Source organism: Cyprinus carpio, chromosome B21, assembly GCF_018340385.1.
Source record: "Cyprinus carpio isolate SPL01 chromosome B21, ASM1834038v1, whole genome shotgun sequence".
In the NCBI taxonomy this organism is placed as follows: domain Eukaryota; kingdom Metazoa; phylum Chordata; class Actinopteri; order Cypriniformes; family Cyprinidae; genus Cyprinus; species Cyprinus carpio.
Genome location: NC_056617.1, coordinates 6,631,886 through 6,648,579, shown reverse-complemented (window position 1 = coordinate 6,648,579; position 16,694 = coordinate 6,631,886). Strand labels below are relative to the sequence as shown.

At 35.4% G+C, this 16,694-nt stretch overlaps 2 protein-coding genes across 5 annotated transcripts in view; one reads left to right on the top strand and one right to left on the bottom strand.

The window, feature by feature from the left end:
• rtknb (rhotekin b) overlaps positions 1–12,049 on the top strand; it is a 28,371-nt gene extending 16,322 nt beyond the window's left edge. The window contains exons 11-14 of one of the 4 annotated variants that reach the window (XR_006157656.1): positions 1,237–1,338; positions 3,846–3,945; positions 10,374–10,432; positions 11,994–12,049. Coding sequence is in view for 3 of the 4 variants with exons in the window: in XM_042748177.1 (XP_042604111.1) it covers positions 1,237–1,338; positions 3,846–3,945; positions 10,374–10,380 (209 nt within the window). In the remaining variant the exon portion in view is untranslated. Of the gene's footprint in view, positions 1–1,236; positions 1,339–3,845; positions 3,950–7,983; positions 9,475–10,373; positions 10,476–11,993 lie in introns of those variants that run through there. The other 3 variants (XM_042748177.1, XM_042748176.1, XM_042748178.1) reach the window with 3 other exon arrangements.
• Positions 9,777–14,268, bottom strand: arid6 (AT-rich interaction domain 6). The gene is made up of 6 exons (XM_042748172.1): positions 14,096–14,268; positions 12,624–12,774; positions 12,488–12,540; positions 12,274–12,371; positions 12,003–12,168; positions 9,777–11,696 (listed from the first exon to the last, which is right to left on the bottom strand). The coding sequence occupies exons 2-6, from the start codon at positions 12,763–12,765 to the stop codon at positions 10,335–10,337; spliced, it is 1,821 nt and encodes a 606-aa protein (XP_042604106.1). The 5' UTR covers positions 12,766–12,774; positions 14,096–14,268; the 3' UTR covers positions 9,777–10,334.
• Positions 14,269–16,694: the final 2,426 nt, after the last annotated feature.

Sequence of the window (16,694 nt, the reverse complement as noted above, 5' to 3'; positions counted from 1 at the left end):
AGGCCCTTTCTAATGGAGCATGCTGCATAACCTCTTGTCCAGGCCCTTGTCATTTCTAGGCTAGACTACTGCAGTGCTCTTCTAGCTGGCTTCCATCATGCAGTCAAACTTCTACAAATGATTCAGAATGCAGTGGCATGACTGGTCTTCAACGAGCCCAAAAGATCCCACGTCACACCTCTCTTTATCTACCTGCACTAGCTGCCGTTTACAGCTCGCATCAAGTTCAAGACACTGATGCTTGCATATAGAAGAGCCACAGACTCAGCACCCGCCTACTTCCACTCACTCTTACGAATCTACATTCATTCCAGAAGTCTGAGATCCTCTAATGAGCAACGCCCTTACGGAGAGGCACAAAATCACCTTCAGCATCAGCTGAAAACTCAACACTTCATCCTAAAAAAAAACCTTTTTCTCTTTTCTTTAATCTTTCCCTGTCTAGCTTCTACTTATTTGAACAATGCTTGAAACTTGGTATTATGAGCAATTCCTGTGTCTGTTTGCCTCATTCATGTTCAGAAGAGTTGGTTTCCTCTGCACTGAATCACAACATGGAATATGATTTATTGTTTGTTTGGGCAACTGTACACTGTACAGCATACAGTGTATGTTCTGAAGTGTTAAGGTATGTTCTGTAGTATAGATGTTACGCAAGTGCCACATTTTGAAAAAATAACGACACATACGTTAAAGCAGTTGATCAAACTGGTTTCTGTGAAATGATGTCAGGACATTATTGTGTGTCAAAATAGGGTTTTTTTAGTACCTTTCAGCATTTTTTTCACCCAGTCTTATATCCTTGTTTCATGTCTTATGTGTCTCCATGAGTCAAAAAAGCATGTTGTCTGTTTGGTATGTTACAAGAAAAGTAACTGAGACAGGTGTTCTGATTTTCTTAGAAGTTTAACATACAGTGATAATGAAGGCTTGAAATTCGATACATATCTTACACAAATATGTAGACACGAGCACGTAGTGCCTCTCTAAAAAGCATCCTTGTTAATGGCTGTGTTTCAGGTATTTTCATGCTAGGTATTTATTACATGTCGTGCAAGAATGATGTTTTTTATGGCCTACACCCTTTAAATGTGAACACATGGGCCTGTCTGGTTTGTCTATTTTTCACATTTACCCTGAAACCTTTGTTCAAATCCTCAGTTGTTTAAAATTATGCACTCAAACAAAACAAAAAAGACCTCTCTTTTAATTGACGGCCTGTGCTTTTCTATGTAGGTCAGTGGAAACAATGCTGTAATGGGCTCATGAAGATTGAGGAACCTTCTCCAAAGAAAATGACGGTGACATTAAAACAAGGCTCCCTGTATCATGAAATGGGTAAGAGCATTGTGGCATTATAGGAAGTCAATAAGTAAGACACATTTGTGTTCCAGCAAGGTCTCTTGGAGGGTTATTACAGTAAAACTAAAACTTGTTACTTGAAATAAAATACACTTCAACCAAAAATAAGACATAAAAAACCTTTAACGTGTTTTATTTTGGCTATTTGCCAAGGCAACATTTCTCATTTTCATTTAGTTGACCTTGATGTACTAAAATAACAAAAACTAAAACTGAATGAAAATTCTATAGACATTTTAAAAAAAAAATAAAAACAGGAAAATGTAAAACTTTCAAATTAAAATGAACGCAGAAAATTAAAAAAAAAATCGTATTATTCAAAATAATAATAATAATAACTATAATAGTATCTCAAATTTTCAGTTCGGTACGCTTGTGTACTGAACAAATACAGCATTGTTTTAACTGCTGCACAATTGCAACTTCACTGGAACTTCCAGTTTTATATATTGTTAATTTTGATAAGAAACAACATTAATTTTTCAAATTATGTCAGTTTTTTTCAAGAAAATTCAAGCAATAAATGCCGATTTGGCGCTCTGTGATGTGGCGCGACAGATCGCTGTATAAACTTCTCAGAAATGTTATAATTTAGAAGTTAATGCACAACCACTGTTTGAACCACTGCTTTATGGAAAAAAGGCAATTTTATGTTCATAACGGTTCATACTGAACCGTGACATCAAAACCGAGGTACGTATCGAACCGTCATGTTTGTGTACCGTTACACCCCTACTATCTCAATTCTACTAAAATAACCCTGGTCTCTTATGCATATTTTGAGAATGACCCTTTTTTAATATAATAATTGAATATGTTTTATATAAATTATTAATATACATATTGTTTGCTTAGTGTAAACTATGAAATTGGCATACAGTAGGATTAGCGATAAACAAACCTAATCATTTTACATTTTTAATGTGTTTAAATATAAGGTTGCTCTTTTATCTTTATAGAGATTCTTTTTTTTGTTTTTTAGAGTTGAATGAACAAAATGTCAAGTGTTGACAGCAATGTTTTGTTTGGTGTAGCAGTGTGTATTAAGTAACTTTATTTAGCTCATTTATTTAATTGAAAAAAAAAAACTTTTATTTGCTTGATGACGTAAGAAAAATAAAAATGTTATCGTAACGGACAAAAAGTAAACCACAGGACCAGGATGATATGATCTATTTATATTTTTAACCTTTTTATAGAGAAGATGTTTAGTTAAGATGACCTTTTTAGCTCGAGTAGTCAGGTGTTGTCTGTTAAGATTAAATAAGAATCACCTGCACAATTTCAGAAATATGCAAACATATATTTTTTTTCAATGTAATATAATTTGCAGACCAGAGAACTAGAGTCAAAATTTGTGAAAAAGATCTTTTAACCAAACAGTTAAAGTAAATTTAATGATAAAAGTGCATTTTCAATTTTGCATTAATATTTATGCTCAGAATGAACATATTTTACATATTACTACCAGGTATCATACAAAAATATTCTGACTAATAGCACATTCAGAAACATTTATGTGGTTTTTCATACATATGGAAACAAACTAGGTACTAAGCTTGAAATTCAAGAAAGACATAACTATGCATTTTGATTCAATATACTTTGTCTTACATCAGATACATACTTAAAAATGCACATACTGACTTTCTCTTGAACATAACAGACATACTGTATAAGAGACATGCTATTTTAAGCATAGTGCACATTTCCACCTATCACCCCACCCTGTTGGGTGGGGACGTATTTCCTTTTCAGATGTATCAGTTGACAGACAGTTCAACCAAGTGCGGAGCCAGACGTGCCGTCAGGCTATTCATTTCTAACTGCTTTTGACAGCTAACTAAGATGCAATACATTATTGTACAGCATCTTTAGACATTTGTTCTTTGAAGATCATCTCTATTGAGCAGAACAGAAAGAGCCGAAAAAGAGACTGTTAAAAATATGCTTGTTGAACATGACGTGTTGATAGATGTGCCCAAATGCGCAACAATAAAAGAATTTACTTCATTCTTTATATTATATAGTTCACCCTGAACAAGAACAATCTTTCATCATTTATTAATTTATTCATGTTGCTTCACACCTGTACGACTTTCTTGTGCAGAAAGAAGACAAAATATTTTGAGTCTAAATGACTTTGGACTCTTGTTGAAGAAAACAGAATTTTTCAAAATATCTTCTTTTGTTTCTTTCCACAAAAGAAAATCCGGTTTGGAACGACATGAAGAGAATAAATAATGACTGAAAATTTTAGGGTGTATCTCTTCAATGCATTCACAGTATGCTTAATAAGCAAAGTGCATATTTTAAGGTATTTAAATGATAAAGATGTAATAATTAGGGCTGCCATTAAATGCAATTAAAATATCTGTTAGAACTGATTAGTTAAAAAGAAAATAACCTTGGTGACATTTTCAAGGTCTTTAATTACACGGTTTCTCAAACACGTTCTTTGTCTACCTTTTTTTTTTATACAGTTACGTCACCATCCACCAAGACCAGAAACCATCTGCAACCCCTGAACAGACCTGTCTCTTCTGAAATCCAAAGCCTGCTGTCCAACTATTATAATGACAGGTGATACAGATTCAGACCACTGTTACACAAGCACGTACTGTAAACACACACGCACACGAGAAACAACGCCTGGATGGCAAATGCTCTCTGAAATATGCTCTCTGAAGGCATGTGTGTTACAGAATGACATGTACTAGGACATGTAACAAATACCCTCAAAACAGGTGACACCTGAATAATTTTAATGCCCGGGAGTGGCTTTCCACCCTCTGACATCATCTGAATTGATTAACCTTTGCTTTGAAAGACATTCAGTTGAATTATAATTTCAATGGACGCAATATAGAGGCATGTTAGTGCATTTAATCGTGTTTACACATGCCATAATAATGTAGGTGTGGTGTCACTGTCACACGTGCCAAACTATGCCACATATCTGTCACTAAATTCTGATTCATTTGCATCTTGTTTAGACATAGTGATGAGACAAAACAGTTTTACTACTGTATCCTCATACTTGATAGGACAGAAGAAAGCAAATGAGTCCGACTTGGTAAAGCACATATAAGCTATGAATTCTAAGGTGTTCACTGATATTGAAAAGAAAGGAAACTTGCATGTTTGTCAATTTCTGTAGCCCAAAAATGTCCTGTTTGTTGACTTCAGCTTCACAGTCCTGGAGTCACTAGTGAAGAGCTTGGGATTATGTGCATTCTTGTAGCAGAGAAGTGCAGACTTTAAATCGCTCAATAACTACTACTTTATTTATTTATTATTTTTTTATTTGCTTGCTGGGGAGTACAAGCATATACTAAGAAAAATGACATCCATGTTCCCCATTAGAAAAAATATAGATTTTTAAAATGCATTTTTGGAAACCCTTTTATTTTATTTATTTATTTATTTTAATAACTTTATTTTAGTTAGTTTTATTTTTTTTAGCCCCAATGTGGGAGTGGTGGTGTGTTTATTGAAGGTCTTTATCAAAATACAAAATTAACATTGATGTAGAAACAAGTGTCAAGCGCTGCCTTTCGCTTTGTTTATTATTATTATTATTGGTGAGTAAAAATAACAAGACAGAATCTAAAATCACTTACCTAGTGTGCCACACCCAGTCTATTGTGAGGAAAATAATTCACAACTTGGTTATTTTGAGTTCTTATGTGATACTCAATATAACCTAAATTAAACAGGTAATTTAATATACGTATTTTATGATAATTTTATAAAATATAAAATATAAAATTATTTGTTAAAGATGGGATTTTTTTTTTTTTTTTTTTCTATTTCTGCATCATTTTGAAGATGGTTTTTGGTTAGTTAATATAGTCCTGGTTGGCTCTGCAGTGTCATAAAAGACACACAGTGGTGTCCACATTTGAATCTGGGATTCAAAATCATATTTTAAACCTGAAAAAACGAGTTTTAGGATTTTGGAAAGATTCAAGCGAAAAGTTTTGCCATAAAATGATTAGGACAAATCTAAAATTCATTATTTGCATTGTGCATAATTTCTAGTTTTCTAAAAAAAAAAAAGATTAGTAACCAAGAAAGATTGAACGAAAGAGGTTTGTTCTCAAATCATAACATGGATAACATGACTGTCTGGTTTTACATGTTCATGTTAGTGCTGCTAGTAAATCAAAAGAAGGACATACAAGATTCCAAGATTGAACTGATTTTTTTTTTTTAAATTAATTAGCAAAGAAAAAAAAGAAGGAAAAAAGCATTTCCCCTAATGATCATGGACTTGCATGTATTAGTTTCCTTTTTCACATCTGACACAAACACAACCTGATGAACAGAGTTCCATTGTGCCCACAGCAGTCTGTAGCTGCCTTGTGCCAGTTTGCTCCTGTCATACTATTGCCAGTCATTTTACTTTAAGGGTAGACCAAGAAGACTGGGGGCCCTATCATACACCCGGCGCAATGCGACGCAAGGCGCAGCGCAAGTGTGTTTGCTAGTTTCAGTCCGGCACTGTTCGCATTTTCCCGTCCAGTGCCACATCGTTTAATTAGCAAATGCATTTGCGCCCATTTGTGCGCCCATGGGCGTGCTGGTCTAAAAAAAGAGGTGTGTTCAGGCGCATTGCTGGCGCATTGCTATTTTAAGGAGCTGAAAATAGACTGCGCCATAGACCAACTCAAACCTGGTCTAAAGTCTGGCGCAATGTTTTTTCTTTGTTATTTAAAGAGCACGTTAGTATAGGCGGGTCCACAACGCGCGTACACGCTGCTTATTTAACACAGGGACGCACAGCAGCACACAAACATGCCAAATATTAAAAATTAAAGGATTGAAATGCATAAGAATTTTTTGTAGGCTAATTTGAGTTTAAATATAAAAATGCCTACATGTCATAATGGATAATCATCGCATGTATCAGAATTATGCTATCTATTTGCTCTTACACGAGCAGCTCTGTTTCATCTCGGAGACGCTTTCTGTCAAATTCCGCCGTGTAAATAGCAAATCCGTCATGGCACGAGCACAACTGGCTCTTAAAGGGAATGGAAGATGAGACTCTGATTGGTTTATTGCACGTTACACCCAAAAAACACCCATTACTCATTAAGAGAATAGGGACAACCCGTTTAGACCATGTGCCCGGGTGTGCCAACCGTTTTTCCGTCGTTAAAATAGCAAAAGTGGATTTGGACACGCCCTGAGTGCAACTAGCACCGTGCGCTTTACACTTTGTGTTTAGATCGTTAAAATAGGGCCCTGAGTGGAATTGGGGAATGTGAATTCTCAGCCGAGCATGACTGGCTGTGTCTGTATTGCGCCGGTATAGATGGATCACGTTCCTGCGCCCACCACCTACCAGTATATTAGTATGTTAATTACTATGTGCAACGTGTGGGTGTTTGTGGTTGTGTGTGGGTGTGGGTGTTTCTACACGTCAACATATGTGCCTCAGTCCACCCGGAAAAACTGTTTTAGCTTGCTTGTGCTGTAGTATGAGGAAGTTGCAGATAAATATAACATGACCTTGTATTTTAATTATGCTGACTTCAGTAATGCAAGTCTTACTTTTTTTTTTTTGGCCTGTACTGCAAATGGTCAACATGAACCAAACATGTAATCCAATTTACTTCCATAATATGATTTTTATTTCCCCTTAAGTGAAACAGGATATTAAACAAGAGAAAAATGCAGAGTGGGACTTTTATCCACCAAGAATTGGTTATTTAAAGCATGTTACATTACTGAACGGAACCAGGTTGAATATAAGTTTTCAAAAAATAGTGCTTAAATAACTATTTGGCTGGTGGTTAACTTGATCAATAAGTCGTTTGAGAGAAAGTTTTTACATTTAAATTAAAAATCGCAAAAACAAATTATTGCAATAAGTTGCACTAAAAAACATTCATAATGTCAGGAACTTTTATTAAGATTGTAAACAGGGTCAAGTTTGATTTAATCTTTACTTTAATGCTCTTTTATCCAAATTCCATAAGCTGTTAATCTGCAAAAACAATGAATTAGTCTTTCTCAGAGAATTTAATTGACTCAGTTTTGACTATGAAAGACAGCATGAAAAAAAATTGACTCCAGCAGTGCAAAAATAGTCATAAATTCCCTGTTGATTATATTGCTTAGGATGGGCCAAACCTGTTGATAACTGTGGTGTATTTTTTTGTGAGCAAACATTCATTCTCTGTACATTAACTTTAATTGCTCTGAGGAATCTGGCTTGAGGCTGATTCATTAATTAATTGCTTAAATCATGTTTTAATACTGCACTGTGTGTGATTCATCCTCAACTGACTTTATGTGCAGATTACAAAAGAGTTTTCTTTTTACAAAAGAAAAAAGTTGAATTATATATATTTTAAGACATATGCATTAGAATGTATTCATAGTTTTGGAGGCACGAACATGCACGTATACATGCGAATGCCATAGATTACATGCATTTTTTAAATATGATTATGGCTGCAATTCTGCAGTCTCATAGAGTCACTCTACCAGTTTAGACTTTCCCAGAATTAAAGACATAAAAAAGTGCCACACCAGAATAGAATCATAACATGTTAGTAAATAATTAGTTTGTTCACACTCCTCTCCCTCTCTTCTTCTTTGTTTCAGTTACTGAAGAATCCAACAAGAAAACTAAAGAAAAAACCTGTTTTGTGCACAGCTAACACGCACAGTATATACAGCACACACACATTTTTTTGGGGAAAAACGAAATTTAAATTTGTTTTTTTTTTTCATATTTGTTTACTAAATCCAAAATACACACCCAAGTACAAAATACTATTTTGGCTTGAAACTCTGACTGTCATTATCAAACAGTTAACCCTAATATTACAAGACTATACAGTTTCCCACTTTTTAGCTTCTTACTATATAAATAACTATAATAATAAAGAAACTTTGACTTAAAATCATGTGAGAATTAAGAGTGTTACAAGAGACAATAAACCAGCACACCTGCATAGGAATTTGTTTGCCAGGAACAACAGCTAATTATACAGTTTAGTGTCATTATGGAAAGATAATCTATTTCACTTTCAGTTGTTAAGGACTGAAAAACATGTATCAAAATCTATTAAAAAGTATATCAGCTTGTCAGTACAGCATATGCATGTACAGCATGGTGTTTTCTCTCTTTTTTTAGGGCAAATTTCTTTTTCAGTGTTCAGTAAAGGTTTGGCTCCTTATGTTTGATTCAACAAGCCTGATTTGGCAGTGTAACTTGATCCTGTGGAAGATCAGGACTTGGTATCGCTGGATTTAAATCACTCACTTTTAAAATTGACTGGAACATTTTTACTTGCTACAAGCTACGGAAATCCTGCAAAAGAAGAGTTTGACAGTTTGTTTTTATTGTTTATTCAGTCATTGTAATTATTGTACCACCCAGTGCCGTTCAAGATAATTGAGCAACTCAAGTTTCATGCCAAACCTTTAAATGATTTAAAACGGATATTAAATTCAAATGATCTTTATCTTTTCTTAAGAAAAATCAGTCAAACAGCCAACCAAGCAACACTGTTTTAAATCATTAATTGTTATGAATATAACCGTCATCTCTAAACCTTACTTGAATATTAAGTTTAGATCAATGTCAAGCTGTCAGTGATAGCTGGATAGGCCCTACAGCAACTTGACTTACTGTAATTTGTATTACATAAGAATTGTTATTCATTGATCAAATATGTTCCTTTCTGAGAACATTTTTTGAATAGCAAGCTAAAATTGTTGACTGATTTGTCTTACTGTAGGATTTGTAACCCTTTTAGCAATTGACTTAGAAGTTAAGGCTGTTTATATTAATAAAATCGGCAGTACTAACAAACGTATTATTAATTTATGTAATACGAGGTGATGTGACTCGTTGGTTGATAATTTGGCTGGTGGTAACCAAAAGGTTGTAGGTTCAAATCCCAGGAGAAGCCACCTGCCACCACTGTGTCCATGAAAAAGATGTCACATTGCTTCATGGAATCTTTGTTCCTGCTCTCTCTGAACAGACTGTTGTTGGAATATAGGTACAGATCTGTTGTTTCATTTTTTATATGACAATTATGTGTTAATAGTTCCGTGATAATAAAATGAACAATTGGAAATCCCCATCACTTCTTGTTTATGGGTGTGTGTTTGCATGCGTGTACATGCTGTGTGTTTGTTTTATTGCTTATGTGTTCGCAGTATGAATGAACAAATTTTAACCAAAGCATTTTTTTCATATTTCATTGCAGCGTCTTGAAGTCTGGTAAATATAAAGAGTAGATCTTAACATGATATTCCAGTAGGTTCCTGTGCAGCCATAAAACAATGTGCATGAGATATCTAACATATTCTTATAAATTCAAAGGTACTGTATGTCAAGGCTTCATATTCAGTACAAAAGAAGGAAAAACCACAAATTTGTATATGATATATATTGATATATTTGTTATGGAGACAGAAAGAATCAAAACATTAATGTAAATGTTTTAAAGTCGTGAGTTTGCAAATGTAAATTAAGAACTATTGTGCAAAAAAATTTGAAATATGAAAAATTGTAAAATAATATAACAAAATAATCATGCTTATATAGCTGTTTTACATGTGTACATTTTAATAAAAAATAATTACAAGAAAGGTCTATGCTTTGTTGCCAAAATCTGTTAACAAAATCGTACAATTGCTTATTTAAAGTCTGACAATTCAATTGGATTTACAGACTAGAAATCAAACAAATGTGTTTTTCCTGAGCTGACCAGGAAATGGTTTTAAAATGATATACATATTATACAAAAGGTTCATCAGTGAAAAGCATCTGTCATGTCTAATTTAACATGTTGACTGAGAGTGGACAGTGCTTTCATGCTACAGTTGCGTATCCTCAACATTTCTCTTTGCAGTTCATCTTTTCAGAAATCCTTCAGTAATGCAACGCAAGAGGCTGATTTGGCAAGATTACAACATTGACTGAGGTGATGAGTTTGTCAGATGTGCAAATTCTCAAAATATCTCTCCTTCTCCAGTCTATAGGGCAGGCTTGCCAGAAGGAGTTTGAGGTTGTCTGACGTCACCTGCATTAAAGGTGAGGAAGTCGAGATTTCCTTTGCCACACTGTTAGATGTACCCATCACTTTCTCTGACTTCCTTCCAGGCTTCATTGTCAAAGAGAGTGGAGTGCCTTCACTGTAACTGGGGGGTCTGGGAATCATGCTCTCTTGGTTCTTTGTTGTAGGAACTTGTGCCTGTTTAGGTTGAAAGGATCTTGGTGCATTACTATCCAGGGAGAACTTAAGAGAGTTGTTTACTGGAAAAGAATGGATCATCTGAAGCTTTGATTCTGCTGGGATGCCATTGCCACCGAAGAGTCGGAGCTTCCTCAAACCATATTCTTGAGGGTTAGATTCAGAAAGGTTTCTTTTCAAACTCAAATTGGTCGGTTCCTCGCCTGTGGTGGAGCTCTCGGATGTTTCTGAATGTGATCGAATGTGGAGCTTGTGCTGGGGTTGTGCTTCAGCTTTGATTGGGTCTTGAGACAAGGGGCTGTTTGCCGTAAATGCCGGATTTGAGAGCAGTCCCCTCCTAATCAGCTCCGGTAGAAGCTTTAGAGGAATCTCAATCTCCATATTGCCGTTCGGATCTATGAGGGGGTGTCCAAGAGGATTGCTTCGGTTTAGGATCCCTACCTTAGGTGAAGGTGCACCGGAATCTTCCTTCAACCAGTCCGCATGCAGTTCTCGCTCCCGTGCTTTCATTGCGAATGCTTCGGAGTAGTTCAATCTACGGTTGAAGAGGTTCACTGAAGGAGGGCTTGCCCTACGTGGGACTGGATTGGCTGTGGAGGACGAAGTGAGATCAATGATGTCAGCTGTCACTGGACTTGGTCCTGCTCGGACAGATCCTGCACCTCCTCCTCCCATGGAAGTTCTGTCCACTCTTTCCCCCTTTTCTGCACCTTCTTCTGTCATCAAATCCTTTGGAGGGTAAAGAGGTGAGGCTTCATTGAGGAACTTGGGCTTTTTTGAAGGTGGGCTGAAAGATGACGGCGTGTCAATCAACGTATCATCTCTTTTTTCTTTCCGACTGAGGTTGAGCGGTTCCTCCCAACCGGCTGATGACTTGTACTCTTTAGCCAGGTGGCGTAGCCTACCAAGTGACTGGTTGCAGCTCTGAACCTCCACAGAGGATGTGCCCAAATACGAAGCAGGTGGTTGGGGAAGGTCTTGAGAAGGTTCTCGAAGAGCCATATAATTGGGTAGAGGTGTACTGTCGTGTGGGAAGTATGGAGTAATGTTCAAAGGCATGCTAAACATCTGTCTCTGAAGCTCTGTAAACATGTTCTGAGAGGGTTGGGAGGGAAGGAGGAGTAGAATTCAATTAATTCAATACTCTGGTAAAACTTTGTAGTTTGAATTTCTACTATGCTCTCAAAAAAAAAAAAAAGATACAAAAGATGTCACTGGGGTGGTAACCCTTTCTAAAGGTACAACTTTTTAACCCCTAAAAAGTGCATAGAAGTACCTTAAAGGTGCATATTAGGACGAGTGCATATTTGTACCTTTCGAAAAGGTACCACCCTAATGATAGCTTTTGTACCTTTTTTTCCGAGAGTTTATGTCTTTGAGAGTATTTGTTCTGTTTTTAAGATGCCATACCTGAGGGAATGCCGAGAGGTGTCGGAAATCTGCATGTTTACCATTCCTGGGATATTCATGCTCAAAGTCACTGTAATTGGGGTGGAAGCGTTTTTGCGATCGAGGGGTCCTGAAGACAATATCATCCCTGTATCCATTTTGTTGACACTCGTAAGGAAGAAGCAGCCTGGTTGGACAAAAAGAAATTTGTGACTAAAATGTATTTAAATAATTTGTCATGTTTGTTTTTATTATATGTGAGCAGCTGCTGTTTATGGTTACACATGCTTACTTTTCATAATGTCTGCGAGTGCAGGTGGCTGCGCTAGTGCTGCGCGGGTTTCCTCCAAGTATGTTGTAAACTTTTTTCCATAACTGCTGTGCAGTAACCTGGAAATAACACACAAGATGTGCAGTGATAACATGAAAAGATTTATGAAATTGTTATGAAATTGGAGTCATTCTATTTTAATGCTGTTGTCAGTGCGCAGTAAATATCTTTTTACCTGTTGATAGCCTCCTAGCTCCTTTACTGTCTTGTACATTAGGAACATATCGACTGAAAAGGAAAAGGAAAAAGTATATGTTAATACTCTGAAATCATTTCTTTCAGACAGACATTCACTCGTCTTTCTCACTCACTCTGTTTGAAGCCTAGATGAGGTATTCTCTCGATCGGAGTGTCTCTTTGTTTCATAAAGAGGTAGAGGTCTTTGAGGAAGCTCTCTTCTGTCATCTCTTCTCTCTGTTCTGATCTCTTCTCCTGCGGGCCGTCCTGCTCCATCGTACTGACCTGGAAATACAGTATCAGCATGTTCAAGATTGCATTGTGAATGAATGCTACCATAAGACCATGTTTTGTGTTCAGTATCCTATTAAGAGACAATTATATAATATCTTTGTTCTTCACTTCATGCATTTTCTATTATTTTTTTAATGCCTCTTTTCATTTATTCATTCCTTATTGCCATTCTAATCCATTTGACATAACTCACAAATTGTTCTTGTACAGAGTAAACGATGCATAAACATTATCTTTAACCCTACTAGCTTTATCATCAACCCATCCTTAACCTGTTAACTTCACAAAGCTCTGGGTTGTTGTTAGATAAAGAAACTAATGTTCTTGTTTTATCATCAGATCAAACCTTCACCTGGCCTAAGATTTGTGTGGGCAGATTAATATCCTAATCATGACAGATCAAGAACATTTCAAACACATCAGTGGGCCATGACTTGACGTAAATCATCTAAACGTGCCTCACGCACATGATGCTTATCCGGCACGAGTAGAAAATGTGGCTTGACAGCAATATTGAATCTCTCATTGTTAACTGCCCTTATGACACCTGTTCTCATATTTCCTTCCTCTTTGATTTTCACTTGTTTTTACAGGTGCATATTCATGAATACAGTTTAGTTGTTTCCTTATTTCTCGAGGTATGTTAAGATGCAATGATGCATTGAAAGCTAGGAAAGTTAAGCTGCATCACCAAAATACAGCTTTCTTTCTTGCTATCTGTCCTTCCTTCTTTCTTGCTTTCTCATGTAAAAAAAAAAACAACAACAACAAAAAAAAAAAAAAAACAGTAGTGGACTCACAAATCCGCTTCAGTGTGATGCATGAGCATATCAGTTTCAGGCCTTTAAATGATATGCATGAACCCAGTGATTTATAAACAATAATCAATGCTTTAAATAAACTGTTGTAGCAATTGCCACAATTAGTTTGTCTCATTGATGACAACTCATTAATCCTGCACTGATGATGACTGATGATCATTCACTCCAAGCACATGCATTCTTACTATTCATCTTAAGTCATGATGTAAACAATTGAACACAACCATGTGGGATTCTGTTTACTATATTACCAATACATATCATCATTTCTGAGATGAAATGTTAAAAAGTTAGCATTTGTTATACAATGAAAGCCTATGCTGTCTAAAACACTGCTGCACCCTACTGGCTTTCATTGTATGGTAAATACAAAAAATATATTATTTTGAAAAAAGAAAGTCATTCAGGTTTGGAACGGCAAGGGTGAGTAAAATTTCATTTTCGACAGTACTAGCCTTTAATTGACCACTACATTTGACCCAAAATCTTACCTGTGTCTCTTTAGATTTATGTCAGTGAGATGCTGGACAGATCCTGTTTGGAGAAGAATGTAATCCAGAGAAAGCTAAGCTAAATATCCAACCCTTAGCGGTTTGTTTCACAGAAGCGTTTTGTGATGCCTACACACCGTTTCTCAACACCTAAATGAAATCATGACTGCTTAGCGCTTAAATGTCTATTCGACTGTCTTCCTGTTTGGAATGTTAAGTTGGACTGGTTCTTCCTGTTCTGAAGACAAATGCCAAAACCTCAGAGCATAAAAATCAGTGATAACTACTCAGATTTTTTTTTACGTTAAAATTTAGTCATCAAGGTTTGTTCTTCCCAGGAGAACCTTGTCATTGTGTTTTTTGTTAATGCCTTTTAACACTATATCTCTTCCCCACCCAAGTTTAAATAGCATTGCATTCCACAGCAATGTGCTGTTTTCGATCAATAAAATTAACACTCATTCTTGGTCAGAATTACACACTGTAGTTGACCTGACAGAAGAATTTATTAGAGAGAAATGCATGAATGTATTTTGAGATCTCTAACTTTTGAAGTGAGTGAAAGTGACATACAGCCAAGTATGGTGACCCATACTCAGAATTTGTGCTCTGCATTTAACCCATCCAAAGTGCACACACAGCAGTGAACACACACACACACACACACCGTGAACACAAACCCGGAGCAGTGGGCAGCCATTTATGCTGTGGCCCCTGGGGAGCAGATGGGGGTTCGGTGCCTTGCTAAAGGGCACCTCAGTCGGGGTATTTTTTTAAAAGAGGTCAACTGTATTTTATGACCCCATTTTTCCTCAAAATATAGATAGGCTATACATTTGTGTGTGTGTGTGTGTGTGTGTGTGTGTCTTGCTGAAAATAAACAAAAGTCAATAATGACTTTTAAAAAAATCAGTGAACTTTCCCTTTAAGATCTTGTGTTAGATTGCTTGGACATTTTTCTCAGAAGAAACCCAAGTAAACATCTCATTTTTATCTCCATTTAATCTAATTGCAGTCTGGATAAATGGTTGTTTTTACGTTAAGTGGGCAGATGAGGTTTAAAGACTTACTCATTGTCTGTTGTCTAGTCCTGCGGTTTCAACCTAAGTTGGTACTTTGGATTGTTTTACTCATTTGCAAACAATGAGGAAAAAATAACAACAAATAGAACCGGTTCTCCTGTTTCCCTCATTAATAGTAACCTGAGCAGAAAATATGTCACTATACAAATAGAAACAGAGATGACGTGGAATGAAATTATGTAAGAGTCTTGGCTATTATGGTATGGTTTACGTTCTTAGGAGAAGTTGTTAACTAGCTCTCAAAATGACATGCTGAAAACAGTGTTAAAATCAGTCTATCCATCATGCTTACAAGCATTCATTTGTAGTGGCGCTTGACAGACTGAAGAGGTGAAGTGAGACAGTGTTGACATGTTTGTTTGACGGGGCTTTGGCAGCAGGACAGACTACTTGTGTTGTCTTCCTTTTTCACTGTCCACACTTATCCAACCATATATTTAAAGTCACACTCTGCAATAACAGCATCATTTTGTTGCTTTGAAAATCCTGTTTTTCTTATAAAAAACAAAGTGGCTACACCAAACTGCAGGAAATATTTTGACACTTAACGCACACTTAAAAAGGTATGACATTTTTTTTCAACAGAAGCAAAATATCAAACCAACTAGCCCTAAAAAAGCGATATATTTAAAATATATTTATTACATATACTAAGTACAGTTCTAAATGTATTAACATATTTACTGACATATCGTTCGAGGCTTACTGATATAAAAACAAAGTTGGAGTACTACTTTACATATTACACATTTTATACGGATATGTATTTTATGATCTTTGAATAATATCTTTAAATGCAAGATTTTTTAAGTGTAACTGGTATACTTGCAATAGTTCCACTTTAGCACAATCAAATATACTTCAGTATATCTTTAGTTGGACTTCAGCTCTAATTAAAGTGCATTAAGTACAAATGAGTCATTTAAATTTAGCAGACTTTAGGTATACCACTTTAGTATACTAAAAGCACAATTGCAGGGTATTTTTGTTAAGTACATAAATATGTACATGTGTTTGTAGGATACTTAGCATGAAATAAATGTATTTTGAATACATTTTAGTATATTTCTTTTTCACTAAAAAATGATAGCTTTTTTTGTATGGAAATAAAGCAACATTTTCATTTTTTTGGACACATAAAACATTTCATAGAAATTAGCTTGTTATATCTTTTATATATATATATATATATATATATATATCTATATATTTATATATATATATATATATATATATATATATATAGTTTAAAAGGAAGACAAAACTACTTCTAAAATCACCATGAGAGCATTTAGTTAAAAGTTTTTTTTTTCTTTCAGAAAACAGCTTGAAAAAGAAATTTGGATTTTTTTGAAAATTACTATTTGTTTAAAATATTGTTATTATTTCAGAATAAAAAAAAACAAAGTAGAATTAAGAGTATTTCTTAAAAATGTATCTAGAAAGGATTCCATCTGGGTTAATTGCAGCAAACATATTTACAATTAAGGAACATAAATGGACATACAATTTTTAGA